Source organism: Pseudopodoces humilis, chromosome 7, assembly GCF_049639895.1.
Source record: "Pseudopodoces humilis isolate 2021_Gansu_Grassland_sample_001 chromosome 7, ASM4963989v1, whole genome shotgun sequence".
Lineage (NCBI taxonomy): Eukaryota > Metazoa > Chordata > Aves > Passeriformes > Paridae > Pseudopodoces > Pseudopodoces humilis.
Genome location: NC_142206.1, coordinates 38981925 through 38997801, shown reverse-complemented (window position 1 = coordinate 38997801; position 15877 = coordinate 38981925). Strand labels below are relative to the sequence as shown.

General features: G+C 34.8%; 1 protein-coding gene across 3 annotated transcripts in view; it reads right to left on the bottom strand.

Annotated features, from left to right (window-relative positions):
- MIPOL1 (mirror-image polydactyly 1) overlaps window positions 1-15877 on the bottom strand; it is a 188313-nt gene that overhangs the window by 103261 nt on the left and 69175 nt on the right. For all 3 annotated transcript variants that reach the window (XM_014249747.2, XM_088057511.1, XM_088057512.1), the window contains exons 8-9: window positions 14976-15009; window positions 14546-14716 (exon numbers count right to left, since the gene is read on the bottom strand). In XM_014249747.2, coding sequence (XP_014105222.1) covers window positions 14546-14716; window positions 14976-15009 — 205 coding nt within the window. The remainder of the gene's footprint in view (window positions 1-14545; window positions 14717-14975; window positions 15010-15877) is intronic.

The window sequence follows — 15877 nt, the reverse complement described above, 5'->3', positions numbered from 1 at the left end:
AGAGTTTAGGTCTCAGAAACATATGCATCTTTAAAAATTTACATTCTATTAGTAAGAGAAACACTTAGATGTAAATGTTTCCCTTTTATTTTTGTAGCCGTGCAATTCAATTTGTAGCGTGTTTTGCTTCAAAAAGCTACAAAAAGAAATGCATCAAAAGACAAATAAAGCATTTTTGTTTCCTTCGTCACTGTGAGTCAGTTGAAAACTGCAGCATTAAGGCAGATAATATGCTGTAGGCATGACTTGGTTTCCTCCTACCATTCCTCTCCTTGTCTATTTCTGAACACTTCAAAAGCAGCAAAACAAGTTTTCACTTATTTTCATTTTAATAGTTAAAGGAACTGTAAGTGTACAGTAAGACATTCAGAAAATTTAGACCATAAAGTTTAACTGTTTACGCCCTTCATGCTAACCCATCCTTACACGTGCAGTGATTCCACAGCACTGAGCAGCACTGATACCCACCCAACCGCATTCTCTACATTTTCTTTCTACCTTGCAATGATGAAATTTCAAAGATCAAAACAACCCTGATCTGCTTTTCAATGAGTTCAGCACATGTAGACTTTCCTAATTAATGAAACTCATAAAAATGTGCAAGAAACAGAGAAAGGAAAAGGTGACATTCTGGAGCTGTATGTGACTCTCAGGTCATTCAAGCAGGGTTCCTGTGCTGGCTGTGCACTGGATGGCCACGCCTGTGCCAACAGAGGCTGCTGACAAACTCCTGATCTGCAGGAGGAAACAACAGCAGGAGCTGCTGAAGCCACATAACTGGGTCACCTTCACATTTTCCCGTGTCCATTGCATATAAGTTAGCAAACTTACCCCACGTCTGAGCTGTTTCTAATCAAAACACAAACCTAGTAACCTGGAGTCAAACATTTATTCATGAGGCTGTACTGGGCCTGAAAGTAAGTAAAAATGCATTCAACTAAACTAAGAGTGTTTTTTTCCTAATTGCCAGTCACATATAAATAAGCAACTTCTGCTTTACATCAAAGTCACATTATTAATTCAATTTTTTAATTTCATGCCTATAAGTCTAATAAATAATGTATAAACTAAGCATGTAAACAGATGAGTAGTACACAAGTACGCCTGCTCACGCCCCACTGCAGAGTTTTAGAAAGACTAAGCACTGTCACAATAGAATGACATTATAATTCACATGTCAGTGTTATATTTAAAAGGAATAACTCCCAAATCAATACTCCCAAATAATTCAGCAAATGGAAAAAACTAATTCAAATTTTATCATAAGAGCAAAAGAGCACTCAAGAGCCAAGATTCTCTTTTAAAAGTGATGACAAAAAAAAAAAAAGGAAGTCTTGATTAGCTAAATTGTAAATCATTGAATAAAGGTCTGCAAGTACAATAATAGTTAGACTAGGATCAGTTTTACTTTCAATGGACATCAGCAAGTCCAGCATACAGATAGAAAAGAAGATTTCAGAGCAGAAACTTCTACATAGAAAAAATTCAGAGTAATTAACCTCAACATCTTTAAAAACATTTAAAGAATAAAATTACACAACACCCAAGAGGTTTTGGAATAAACCTGCCATTTAAGCAGAACATGCATTAATATACTACTTACAAGAAAACCAGGACCTAAATACCCTGCTGACTACCTGAAATAATTTCTATCATGGTTAATTACTAAGTAGTACTACAAGAAAAGTCACCAAGAAGCAAGTCAAAGCATCTGAATAGAAAAATATTATTCTGACGTTATTTTATTTATGGTCTTAGCATGCATTTTCCAAATCAATGCAACCCCCACATCTGCCATTTGCAAGATAGCTTTGGTCAAAGATTATGTGTTACTAATGGACAGAACACAAATTTCAGATAGTCATAAATTATATTTTTAAATAACTTCATAAATTTACTACTCTTTCATTGCTGAAAGGAGGAAACATAAGTCATCTCCAAATTCTTTAGTTTCTCCCTCTTTCAAATGCGGGATCTTTCTTCCCTTCTCTTGCATGGCAGAATGTACACATAATGTACACTCTCTAACTCTCAGTTCTTGTCTTGGTCGGAAAAAGGTTTGCTTTACTACACCACTTATTTTTTGACTACATTTGTACTTCACCTTTTTACCACACATATTCTCTTTATTACATGATTCTTCTTTAATTATACTCATAAATAATTATGTTGTAACTTTTTGTAAACACTGACTAATCACTTTTTCCAACACTCATATCAAGTTTGTAAATAGCACTTTCTTGTTTTGTGGGATGACAAATTAGCATAGGAAGTTTAAGAATCTTAATCAACCCACAAGATCCTGTCACAACTGGGATTACTACACCCCAACCTTTGCTTCATTGATGTGACCAAATGACATGGAGCTACTGGTTCATGTGGCCACATGTTTTGATGGTTCCTAGGAGAGCAGTCAGCTCCATTACAGCCTGATGGCCCGCGGCCAAGAGACAGCTTGTCAAACATCTGACAACACACCATGACAGAAAACTGACAATTGCTTTTGTTTAAAGCCTTTCCCTCACCCTCATTTAATAATCTGCAGTGTTGGTACTGGAACAATATACATAGTGGAATAGAGGTAGTGAAAATATGAAAGCTGTATGAAAAGAAGAAATTTTAGAAACATTCCCAGCCTAATCTTCCAACTACATCTAGAAATTAGGAATCTGCTTTGCAGATACAAGCAAGGCACTCAGCTGCAGATTGAGATTATGTTTTTAGAAAGTACAACCTTGTTTAATTGAATGTAACCAATATTAGTTGACAAGAAAACAAAATTTGGTAAGCAATCTGTCATTATAATGAGCTGGTTTTCAAATAATCTTCAATGGATTTTTGTAAAATCCATATGCAAACAAGGCTATTGCCGAAACATTAAGTTGGCATTTACTGCACAAAAGGACAGGAATACTTCTGGTCCATCTTTAAATATCATCATATTTTTCAAGAAAAGAGTATCATGGATCACTGTATAGATGGCAGAGTTTTAAAATCTTTTTATTCTGATACTGTAATCATGGTATTGCAGGTGTACCTTGTAGTACATACTGTTTGTTTGTACTGATAAATTTCATACTCTCAATTGTGCCATCAGTTGCTTAAGTAGCAGTTCTTGAATATTTTCTGGTGTATAGTATGTCCACACAGAACTTGTTTAACATGTAATAAAAGCTACTTTAAACTAGAGATTATTACAAACTAAAACACCAACGAGGTGTTGAAAACACAAGCCTTTGCAGATAAGTCAGGGACAACAGACACTTTACAAATAAATGATCCCAATCTGTATTATTCACTGTTTTTCCATGGATTTTTAGGGAACTTCAATATTGAAGGACATAACTATGTGAAAGCAATATTAATGGCAGTATTTTAACTAAGAATAAGGGTGAAAATGGAGCAACTAATTAAAAATCTTCAAATTATTGCAAAAACACTTTGTCTCATCAATACAGAGAAAGTAACAGCAAATATAGCTAGAAAACAGAAAAAAGATATATTGTGTTCCAGACAGCTTTTACAGTTCGCTTATATGCACTAAAAAGTGGAATGAAAATAATTTTAAAAAATCAAGAAATTAATCAGCTTTGCACAAACTTTAAATAAATCATACATAGAATACAAAGGCATCCCACAAAGAAAGACTCAAGAAAGTAAACCAAAGCCCTGCAAAACTAAAACAAAACCACACATTTAGAAATTATGTATTGCTCAGCTTTGGTAACACAGAGAAATACCTGTAGGATTTTGGTACATGAATAAGACTGCAAATCTTAAATAGTGGTTAAATCTGAAGTTTCTATCTCTGTTAAAAAATTTAGCTTTAGCTTTGTTAAGTTGTTTTACAGAGACTGAGGTAACTAGATACCCAAATAGATGCACCTTCTCAAGTGGGCTGATCCTGCAGCTTTGAATAACAGTGACATAAAAGCTTTCAGATATGTTACTGAAAAGGAGAAATGCTTAAACCTAAAATCAGCTGCCTTTGGCCTGTGCAGTTACCAACACTGCGCTCATCCTGGCAACTCCATTCTTCGTGTATAGAGAACAGGACACCCTAAGTGAAGAAAAAAATTAAGAAAAACACAAAGATAAAAGAATGTTATGGGAACTTCTGAAATCAAAATTATAGCCTGCCTGCCAAAACAAACTAAATGGGTAAAATGCATGACTACTGCTGGGAAAAGTCTAGATAGCACAGAAGACACCATACAGGACATAAGGAGAATATGCAAGAAGAGACACAGCTGTTGGCCAGCCCTACAGGAGAAGGCCAGTGGATGGAACGATCTAGCATAAGGTATTAACAGTAATTTTGCTGCTTCTTCTTGAAGGCTGGCACTGGATGCTCATCTCACAGTGAGTCTTTGCTCACAAAAGACTTGCTTTTCAGACCAAGATTCAGTTGAAGTCCTAACATTTTGATTGTGAACAGGACCCCAGGCAATGAGGATGAAAAAATGCTTGTAGATTAAGAAAGAAAACTGTCTTAAACTCACAGAAAGGTCTAGTGTTCACTCCCATACTGAATACAAGACAGCAGAGCATTTTCAGGAAAAAATTAGTGAAAACTACTGTTTCCTAACATTGCTGGGATCTGTAATACCATCTCTGAAACAAGAAATTCCTCATCACTGTTATAACAAGACTTGAAAGAAATCTTACGTATGGGTGAAAAGTCAACTCAAGAGACAACTAGGAGCAAAGTGTTCATAGCCATTCTTTTGATAGAGAGTTTTACTCTTTTTTTTGGGGCTCCTCTAATCTTTGGTAATACTTCTGCAGATAGCAGAGGAAGATGTTACAGCTAATTAAGAAATAAGTGACAGCATAACTGAAAATTGTACAATTTTGATTATATATATAATTATCTACTTAGATTTACATATTTATAGCTAGTAACTAATAAATAATAGCTAATATTCAAATTCCTCTCTCTCTCAAAAGATAGTTGTCAATTCTATGTTATTAACAATATAACATGTACATTCATTAGCGTTACTGCATCAGTATTTTACACCAATTAAATACTGTGTAGTTAGCCACTTGTATTCTGTATTTCTGATAAACAACTTCAGAACTGCAGAAAGTTGTCATACTTGTATGATTTATACTGTTCTTCATCTGCAATAATTTTGCTTTTATTATAGGTACAAGTATACTTTTTACCTAGTCACATCTTCTTAAGGGCCTAGAAGTATTTCTTTGTGTCTGAATTGTGTAACTTAAAGAAGTCTTCTCAATAAAAAAGTAAACCACAAACCAAAATTATATTTTGTGCTTCATATTCAACAGTAAATCAAAAACTGAAAATTACTTTAATGGCTGAAAAGAATGACAACAAAGTATTAACATCAGAAAGCATGAACAAGTTCCCTTACAGAGCATCTTACAATCACATGCAGACTACATGCAACAGGAAAGCCTGTCCTTCATTTGCAATAGAGGGTAATGGAAGCTAAATTTTTCTTGTTCTCAAGCAACTCAGCTTGAAAAATAATTAACAGTGAATAAACAGAACATGGAAAAGAGGCTAAATCCTAGATACTCACAATCTGAAGCACGAAACAGTAAAGCCATACAACAAACAAATGTAGGCATACTTGGTGAACCAGACAAAGATAAGTTAATGCTACTGTGAAATCTCTCTTTCATAAAGAGAATATTGATAGATTTTCTTGTTCCTTTTTTTTTCGTCAGGAGCACTACATACTTTAAATCAGAATATGTAAAATAATTTTGTCAAGCCTAAGGACTTGGAAAAATTGATTAACAGCTTCACAAAGGAAAAAAAAGGTCATGATATTCAGACCAAACCAAGAGAGAAAACTCCCATTTGGTAATTGTTACATGATCATTTAAAAACACTTAAAAACCTAGAAAGAAAATGGAACTAACAAAAACATTTTTAAGTCCCAAATTTCAGTCACAGTTATCTACAATTCTGTTGAAAATTAATAATCAGCTTATCATCATCACAGTAATTCTTCCTTACATCCTCTGTTACTGCTAGACCTTAGCTGCCTTACTCATCTCCTCTCTCTACAGCTTAGCACACATGCTGAATCATAAGGATGACTGTGGAGGGTATTGCAGTGCTGGAAGAGAGGTCAATATTTCACCTCAGGGACTCTGGAAATAAAAATAAATTAAGTCAACAAAAAGTAGCTCTATTCATTCTTTTTAGCTCCAACACTCTTAGTCAATTACTGATGTTGTAGAAGGGGCACAATCAGCAATATAGTTTTCCTGATATTCTTTGAAGATATCTCCACTGCACAATTAAATCCAAACTTTATATTGTGTGTATCACTTTATTTGCAATTTATGCTACTAGTTTGAAACTTATTTCTCCTTGAAGGAACCAAGTTCATTTACATCCTGACGACAGGACAAAAATCAGCAACAGAAAAGTCTGCATATAAAGTAGTCTAATAATTTTCAAAGGAAAAAGTCTGAATACAAACATACTAGAATACTTTCTCCAAGAACATTGATAGCTTTTATTTCCTTATTTATTTTAAATCTCATTCTCTTTCTTAAAAATCATCTCATTTTTATCCTTAATTTCATGTAATACACAATTTGCATGCTACTTACCACTTTCTCTACTTATTATGCTTTGTTCTGCACCATGGAGTGCTATCTGAGAAAACAAACTGGATTCCTTTTTTGATTTAAGCAAACTCAAAGATGCACTCTAGGAATTCACCTAATGCATTCTGACAGAAGTGGTATACAGTCTATAGGACTCGACTACAGCTAATCTGACCAAAAAAGCCAGACAAACAAAACACCCCAAACCAAACCAAACCAAACCAAACCAAACCAAACCAAACCAAACCAAACCAAACCAAAAGAAATGCCCCCCTCCCCATTCTGGAAAGGGATTAATGTGGATGTCAGATGCTGAGAACTACTTCATAGTCCAGATCCACCACTATTTATTTGCTCACACTGCTTGCTAATACAGGCATAATAAAACACAAAATTGCAACTTATGAACACTGAAGAAGGGTCAAGATAGGAGAAGCAAGTGAATGTGCAGGTTTTTAGAATTAGAATTTTAGACTCCAGATTAATGATGAAAATGAAACATACAAATCTTCTTTGTTGATTATCAATAGAATTCTTATGCAAACTCACCTGCGTATCCAAAATAACAAAGTAATTTTACATAAAGTTTCCTTAGAAAATTGACTAAGGAAACCATCTTTTCATATAAAGCACATAGTTTTATTTTTTTTCCAATTTTTAAGAAAATCTAACATTTTATCCAACAAGTAACTAAAGCAAAATCTGACTCAACACTCAGTACCTAACATGAAACTCTGAAGCATCATGGAAAACTTAAGGTACATCTGCAAGAGTTTTGGTACCTACAGACCTTATTGCATGAAGAGTTTTGGTACCTATAAACCTTATTGCATGCACAGTGATACTCTTCAGAGGGAATACTCTTTGAATTCTGCTTTTATCACATTGGAAGTTTCCTCTACAGGTTTCTGCTACTGAAACAGGTGATCAATAAGCATACAAAACATTTTTCCTCTCTTTCATCCTAGGGTTTTGACATTAAATATTTAAATTAATTCCTGAAATTGGCTTGAAAGTCTAAGCTGTGTGAATATAAAGCTTAGCCCATGATAGATGAGTCAAATAGCAATTAATGGAACAAGCTTGCATGCAAATTTACTGCCATTTTCAAAGGGCTGAGGAGTTTCTAGGTACTGAAGAGAGGATAAATGTTCAACTGGAAATTCATTAAAGTTTACAATTAAAGATATCAAGCTTGATCATGCCCTCAAATACTATGCAGACATGTATTTTCTGAATTCTGCACAACACACTGTTTGCAGAGAAACAACAGGTGATTTAACAATGCAAACAATGATGTGTCTCCAGGCATCATTCAGTCAAAACCTTATGGCAGCAAAAAGAAGAAATGCGTATCAATTAAAATTTTGCTTCTAAAGCTCAAAAAGAAAAACCGTAATCCCTCTCTTCAAGGAAACACTTCATTAACATTTACATATTTACTCACACTTAGCATTCATGGACTAAATACAAAAGTTCAGTATAACAGCTCCTCAGAGTAATTTCCTTCGGATTCTCCTCTCCCTCCATTCATGACCTACCATCTGACCTGCACTTCAAGCTTCAAGTATTAACTCAAAAAATGCAGGCCTTCATGTAACCACTCACTGAAGTCTACACTAAGGAACAAATTGAAAAATACTTGCTTTCACTAATGAAATTTCAACTGCAGAGAAACCAAAGAGCTTCATGCTCTATCAACAGATACCTGTCTACAGAGAAATCACAACCTCTGCTGCGTCAGTGAGAGAGACAGACACTACAAACATGGATTGTAGTGTCCCTAAACCTTCTCCTACTGTCCTGTTTGAACATCTCACCACTCCTCTGTGAAAACTCTTAATGCTTTCAAAACTGTGAATTACCTGTGTAATAACTGTGAAATACTCTGATCAAATTACACAGAGCACTATGGCAAAAGATTAAACAGGTATTATTTTTTGGGAGGGACATTCTACACAAATCAGAAAACCCATGTAAGAAATCAAGTTTGGACAGTTTACTCTCTAGTTAAGCCTCCAGTGGACTAAAGTTCCTACTTCAGAGGCAAAAAATACTTCATGATCTCCTAAATGTAGCCAAATATTTGACGGAATTTTCTCCTGGAAAATATTAATGCTAAAGCCAGCACAAATATACCCAAGGTAGAGAGTCAGAGCACACCTAATCATCTTAGAAAGTAAAGAATTATTATATATTTTCAGTTTTTAGAAAAACTCAGTAGCCAAGTAGTGAAGATCCTGCATTTTTCTGATATGCAAAAGATTTCTGATGCTCTTTATCATCATTCACAATAGTTTTACTCCATGTGTCCCAAATGCAGGAATCACTGGCTCAGTTTGGTGCTTGGTGAGATTCACTTGGTTTATTCTGAGAAGGAGCAAAGAAAACATGGATTTAACCATGTTCAGTACAACATGGGCTTCCTAAAACATGAATTTAGACAAACTTTCAAAGGATTATCTTTATTTAGGTGGAGAGGAAACAAAAAGTGACATTTTAAAGCATTCTTGCAGTGCAATGCAATTAATACTAATTAATTAAATTAATTAAATTAAATTATTTAAATTAATTAATTAGAACTAATATTGCTAATCACAACAACTGCTCATATAACTTGGCTTTTTGTGATCTCCCTTCAGGTTCCTTTCTACTCAGCATTATCTCCAAAGAAGAGATATTCGTGAGCTTTACCTCAGGCCAGGGATGAATCCAAATAAAACTGACAACTATTTCATCAACCCCTCTTTCTTTACTCCCTGCAGTCACTGTGCAATTGTTAATGCTAAATCTCAAATTATTTTTCTTTTTTAATCTACTCTATATCTTACTACAGATGCCTAACGTTTTCTCTCAGGACTTGGACTAAGGCAAGTCCTTTCACAGGGCAAAAAGGGGAATCTTGCAGACAGGTGTCCTCTCTGTTTAACCATCCTGATGGCAAGGAATTTCCCCACGCCCATTCATCAGCTACCTCTCAGAGAGAAGGATGCAAATGAGAACAACAGCAACTTGCTGTGGCCTTCCCAAAGGAAACTAGCCATTAGTGAACAAGCATGGTTCTTGGATCCTCAAAGTACAACAAACATATCCCTTAACTTTCTTCCTGAAATAAGTTCAGGATGAAAATCATCAGTACCCAACAGCAGCTGCCTGGTTCATAAACAACTGTGAATACAGCATCCTACCTCTTCTTTTCCTGTTCCCATATATCAGTGGTAAAGAGAAAAGTAGGATGAGACCTTGAGAGAGCAGGTAGGAGGATACCATCAGATATACTCCTGCCAGCCAAGAACTTGATTAGCATCCTTAATCAAGAAGTGCCAAAGGGTACCAAAATACAGAGTAATATAAAACCTAACTTTGAATTAAAAGTACAAAATCTAATGTCCCAAACTGTGGTTTGGTTTGCAAAGGGATTACCTCTGTCCCAAGAGTCATGAGGCATTGTAACCTGCCACCTGAGTATTCCCCAACTAAGGGTCCAAGATCTGTAAATATTTTTTTTCATTTACATTTCTTGTTTTTACATTTCATACAGCTCTTACTACCTCAGTAAGACCTGTTCACTCATCTGCTGAGAATGCCTTAATGCTCGGTGAATCAGAGGTAACAGAGTTCTACACACTATTCACACACCTTGGTGTAAAAGCTGGGAAACTGCTTTAGCACAAAAACACACAACAAAAAAAAGCTAGCAAGAAGCTGACTAGTTGTAAGCACAGACATTTATCAGTTATTAGTCATTAGTCGAAACTGATAATGATGGAAGTCAAGCGTAATGCATCTCGTCATTGTTTTCAATGACGGTAAAGTGCCGCCTGCTGCCAAACAGCGCCTCAAGTTGGAGAAGGATTCTTTAACTTGCTTCAGATGAGCAACTGGGTGCCTGCCAATTTTTTACGTGAACAGTCATAAGCATGTTCCTGCACAGCAGGATGTGGTCAAACTATTCAAAGCTGTAAAACCAGGTTTGCTTGCCAGTTATGTTATTGCTTCAAGATCAGTGTACTAGAGATGATACTTTGCCAGCCATGAAACCACTGCTATTCCTTAACAGCAAATTATATATCTTTAACATTTATAACTCTGTATAGAACTGACTGTACAAATTAAAACTCACACATTTACAGAATTAGTTAGGACTGGAAACATATCAAACACACAATCTCCTAATCTCTTAATAAGCTTTAAAAAATCACTTCCTTCAATCTGTACCAATTAAAAGGTCCCCTTTCTTGTCTAAACCAGAAGAAAAGTAATTGTAATGACTTACTCAAGTCTTCAGCTGCCAACCCTGTAATGATATCAACATTCCTGTCCATAAGGTGTGATGTGGCTAACAGGTAGTTGAGACATTGTACTGTATTGCCTCCTGCTGGAAATCACTTCTTTAGAGTATTTTATGAGGATTATACAATATGACTATGCCATATGGAATCTCTACTAAATGTCTGTCACTAACTGGATTACTCAAGCATGAAAAATTTCTCAAGAAAGGTAAAGCTGTCTTATTATCAACTGGACAAACACCTTTTTTCCTTGAATGGGTTAAGACAAAATGGAATGTTACAGACATTTATTTCTTATTTCTTTCAGAGGATCAGTCATAAAACACACTGAAGATCCTCAGTATCACACAATATCTGTTCACTAACAAACATATCTTAGCAAATACAACCAAACTGTTGAGTTTGTTTTTTTAAGGGGGTTGATACAGCAGAAGATGGATGTCAATGTTTAGCCATGCTTTAGTTGTTTGTTTATTATTCACTTGAAAATACATACTAAAAGTAGTATCAAATATTTGAGTTTATACCATTTCATTTGTTTTCACACATACAAAAAGTAGTTTGCATATTTGCTCAGCAATCTAGTGAAAGATCTGAGATTACATACACTTCCACAGCTCAATACAGTGATAGAAGTGCCTCAATCTGCTTCCTAGTGAGAAGCAATGCTCACGCTGGAAATCTCAAAAAATATGCAGAGGTTCTTGGATGTTACAGCTAGAAATAACATTATCATGGCCTTTCTAACACATGGACAGTGCTCTTCAATTTTGAAGAATAAAAAAAAATTCAAGTAAAATTCAAGCTAAAATTCACTAGCTAATGATTGAGTATGCTGCAACTGCAGTCCAGTTAAATGCAGCTCAGTAGTATAGCTACCAGAAAAAGCATTATAAAACTGAGTTTAAAAGACTAATTGGAAGTAATCCGTATTTGCATGGTCATAGGAAATACATAGTTTATAAAACATTCATTCTCTTGAAATGTACTTTATTCCTCACTTGAAATCAATGCAATGTGTTCGAGCTGTGAAGGCTTTCACATCATTGTTTCTTACTCAGAAAAATCAGAAATCCTGTGAATTAACCCCCAAAAGCTAAATGCTACTTACATTCACTGTGCTCAATTGCCAAATGCCAGGGTATTGTGAAGAAAATCACAGCGAAAAGTAATAGCTGCAGCTTCACTAAACACAGCCAGTCCCATCACTTGTTATCATGTAGCTAGTTCTCTATCATATGGAACCAGCTATGGTGGTCACTGAAATGACATTGCAGTCTCCAGCACCACACAACAGCACCCAAGAACAAAGCAACACCATGAGTCATGAAACATCCAACCTCCCTTGCCCAGTGACCTCTGAACTTTACAAATGCGTTTTCCTGAGGATAGCCACAGCATGCTAATGGTTTACTCTATTTCTGCCTCTTCTCAACCTGCTCTCAATTCCCCCCTTCATATCTGATGTCACTTCCACAAAAAAAAAAAAAAAAAAAAAGACTTTAACTTGCAGATGTTATGAATGCCTGAGGCAACCCCAGATCTAACTTCCAATAATTTGCATTTGTTATGCTAAGCATATACATCCCCTGAATTATATCTAGTCCCTTTGTGGTCTAATGTAGAATCCCTCTCCTATTGTTCTTGCTGTTAGCACTGTAATAACTACTGCTATTGCAATGTTAACAAAAGACTACTAATAATTCAAGTATGGTACGAATTCCCAAGGAATCACCAAGTGAGAAACACAGGTTGAAAAGGTAGCTTCAATTCCAAGGACCTATTTTCTAGATTCAACAGTAACATCTGTAAAATCATCATATATTTGAAAACACATGCTGAGTAGTTTTACTAATAACAATTAATTTAAAACAATGGTGGTATAAATGGCTAGCAGTATCATAGTACTACATCTTAATACCAAATATTTACATCTTCATTTTGTGAGGATTTATTAATCTATTAATTTATTTTTTCAGCTGCAGTATCTGCTTAATGTTACCTGTGCTTTTTACTGATATGCCTAAATATGGCTTTGCTAGTGGTGACACTTGAGCCATTATTAGCTAAAATAATTATCTCTATTAACTTTTTTAATCCAAGATGATTACTTGGAAAATATTACTCCTTAAACAGGCAGCTTAAAATCATTTAATTAAAATGTGTATTAAAATGCCCAACAATGATATTCTTCTGACATCCATAGAAGTTTTATGGTCCAAGCATGCCTAAAAGTCCACTTCAACAAAGAATCAAAACCTGAAAAAGTGAAAATAAAAATATCAAGAGATCCCTCTCTTTTGCTGAAAGCTTTCCTGTTACAAGCTACTCACTTTTCAAATGCCCTGTGCAGAGAAGAAAGAACATAAACTTTTGGAAGGGCTGTTGGATGTATCCCAGTAGCTGTGCTGGGAAACTTCCCAGCAATATTATTATAAAAGGAAAAAATAGATTGAGAAAGTAAAATACCACCAATAGTACATTAAGATTTTTTGTAATACATACTTGACAGATACACAAAATATTTTAAACACCAGGCAGATGGGGCTTTCAAAGTTAAATTAGGAGAGAATGTAAAAACAATGATTGAAAAAAGTGCAAAAATTACAGTGTAGAGGGGGCACTTTTATCAGAAGACTTCTCAATAGAACATAAATTCAATTAACATTATTGATATCATTAAAGATCACAAACCTGACTTTAAATCTAGTAGAAATTAGTTACATGTGAGCTAACTTTGCTTACTGACATTAAAAATCAAAATATTCAGTATTAGAAGAGTCAGATGAAATTTCTTGCCTGTCATAAATACATAAGGAGCTTCATCCAGTCTAAGGTCTTTTCTCAGGAGATACATTCCCTACTTGAACTGTTCCTCCCTAAAACTTACTCCTATTGAGTTAGAATTCCATGAAAAAATGGTGGGTAAAAAACATAAACCCAAACAAAAAAAACTACAGAAAAACTCTTCCATGAGAAGAGAAAAGCAAGGAGACTCTCTTTATGGTGAAGAGAATGAAGACAATTACTGTTCTGTCAAAATAGGAAATTGCAGGCAATGAGTGGTCTGAGCAGAAAAAAGAACCCAGATTCTTTCAAGTCACGTAGCAGATGGGTAAGACTCTGAGAGTCAAGGACCACATGCTGATTTTTATCTCCTGAATGCAAAGCAACAAAGGGAGGAATTGCTTGCATTGTTGCATGTGGTACTGTTACCTTCCTTTAATGTATATTTTTGCTACTTGTAACCCTTTATAAATCCTTCTGTCCCAGTAAATTGTCATCCAATGCATTTCACCAATACAGCATACTGCAAAACTAAGCCCTTAATAGCTTTTTAGATTGGTCAACTCACTGAAAATGATTTTGTTTTAGAAAGAAGACAGATAGCAATGAAGTGCAAAAAATACAAACAAAACTTTTCTCATGAAACACAGTGATGCCATTTTAAAGGCCACTTCTACCACAACAAAAAGTTGATCAGTAATCAGACATTTACGACAAGGTTTTCTCCTTTGAGATTTTCAAGAGAGAAAAGTAAATAAAATAATTTTCTTCTCCAAAAGTAAACCAACCCCTGTCCCTCTCCAAAAAAAAAAAAAAAAGAAAAAAGAAATTTGCTTCTGAGTGAATATATACCTGTAGAGACTTACTTGAGATAAAGCAGCATCCCGTTGTTCTATTACTGCATTCATTTCCTCAGCTATTATTTTCTTTTTACGTTCTTTGGTCCTGTGTATTCGGTTCAGAATTATAGCTCCATTCTTCAGTATATCTATCCCTGTGTCTGCATTGTTTATTCTGTTCAGTAATTCCTGTAATGTCTACCAACAGCATTATATGTTAGTCAGACATGAAGTTTTAATATATTTTATTTAATATAGGGTTTTAATTAATAGGCACATGTGAATTGTAAATTGACTGAGTGAAGTTATTGAATTTTCATATTGCAGCAAAGATGTACATTATTAGTGTGTCAATTCTTCTTTTTCCCACATCTTAGTTCTTGAAACCCACTCAATTGAACTTAAGCCTCTAAGATATAAGACTGACATCAAGAAATCTCCTCAGAGAATGGCTTACCATGTCATTTTCTTCAGGGTTAATATTTTCTAGCCTAGAAAAAAGGGACACAGAAAGCCTGATCAGTAGCATTTCCTTAGTGCAGCAAAATGAGTTCGCTTTTTAAATCTTTAGAACCTCAAGTAATTTCATTCTACTAGTCTTTAGAGTCAACCATGACACTGAACATATTAAAGTGCCACCTGCTCGACTCCATCTTTCAATAATGCTCCATATCTTCAGCACTGACTTCAGACTGTTAAGTTATTAATGTTTACTGCTATATATGACTACAAGGATCAATTGTTCATATGTGCTTAGATGAAAAAAGTTCCCCAGTGATAGAAATGACTGATGCTTTTATTTTATTTATTTCTTGGCTTACAACTTTTACAAGACATTTTTGTTTTGTTTTGTTTTTACTGCACCCCAAATGAAACAGAACATCACTTTTGTTTATAGGGTTTTTTCAATTTTAAGTAATTCTTTTTCCACCTCTTTCTTCCAAAATGAGGGAAAAATCCCAAACCAGTTTAAGTTACTTTAAAAATATTTTGATTTTATATCTTGCATAAAATAGGAAGCGAAGCCAATTCTCTGCAAGGCCCTTATTTAATTCTGGAACAAACCTGCCCACACTTTCCTCCCTTTCTGTTTCAACAGAACATATATTGACCTGTCAAATACAAAGATGATACGAGGAATTTAGTCATACAGCATTGAACACTGGCTGTGTAAAAGTAGTAAGTGATAGCACAAAAATCTAATAAATGGGATAGTACACATTTTATTTTACCTAAGGTTAGTTAAAAGGACAGAGATCTCTCTTCTGGAAAAATGAGCATATTGAAGTTACCTTTCCATGCCACTGCTACTTACTTAATGGTGACTTCTACTAAAAGTAGCCTATGATATTTTAAGAC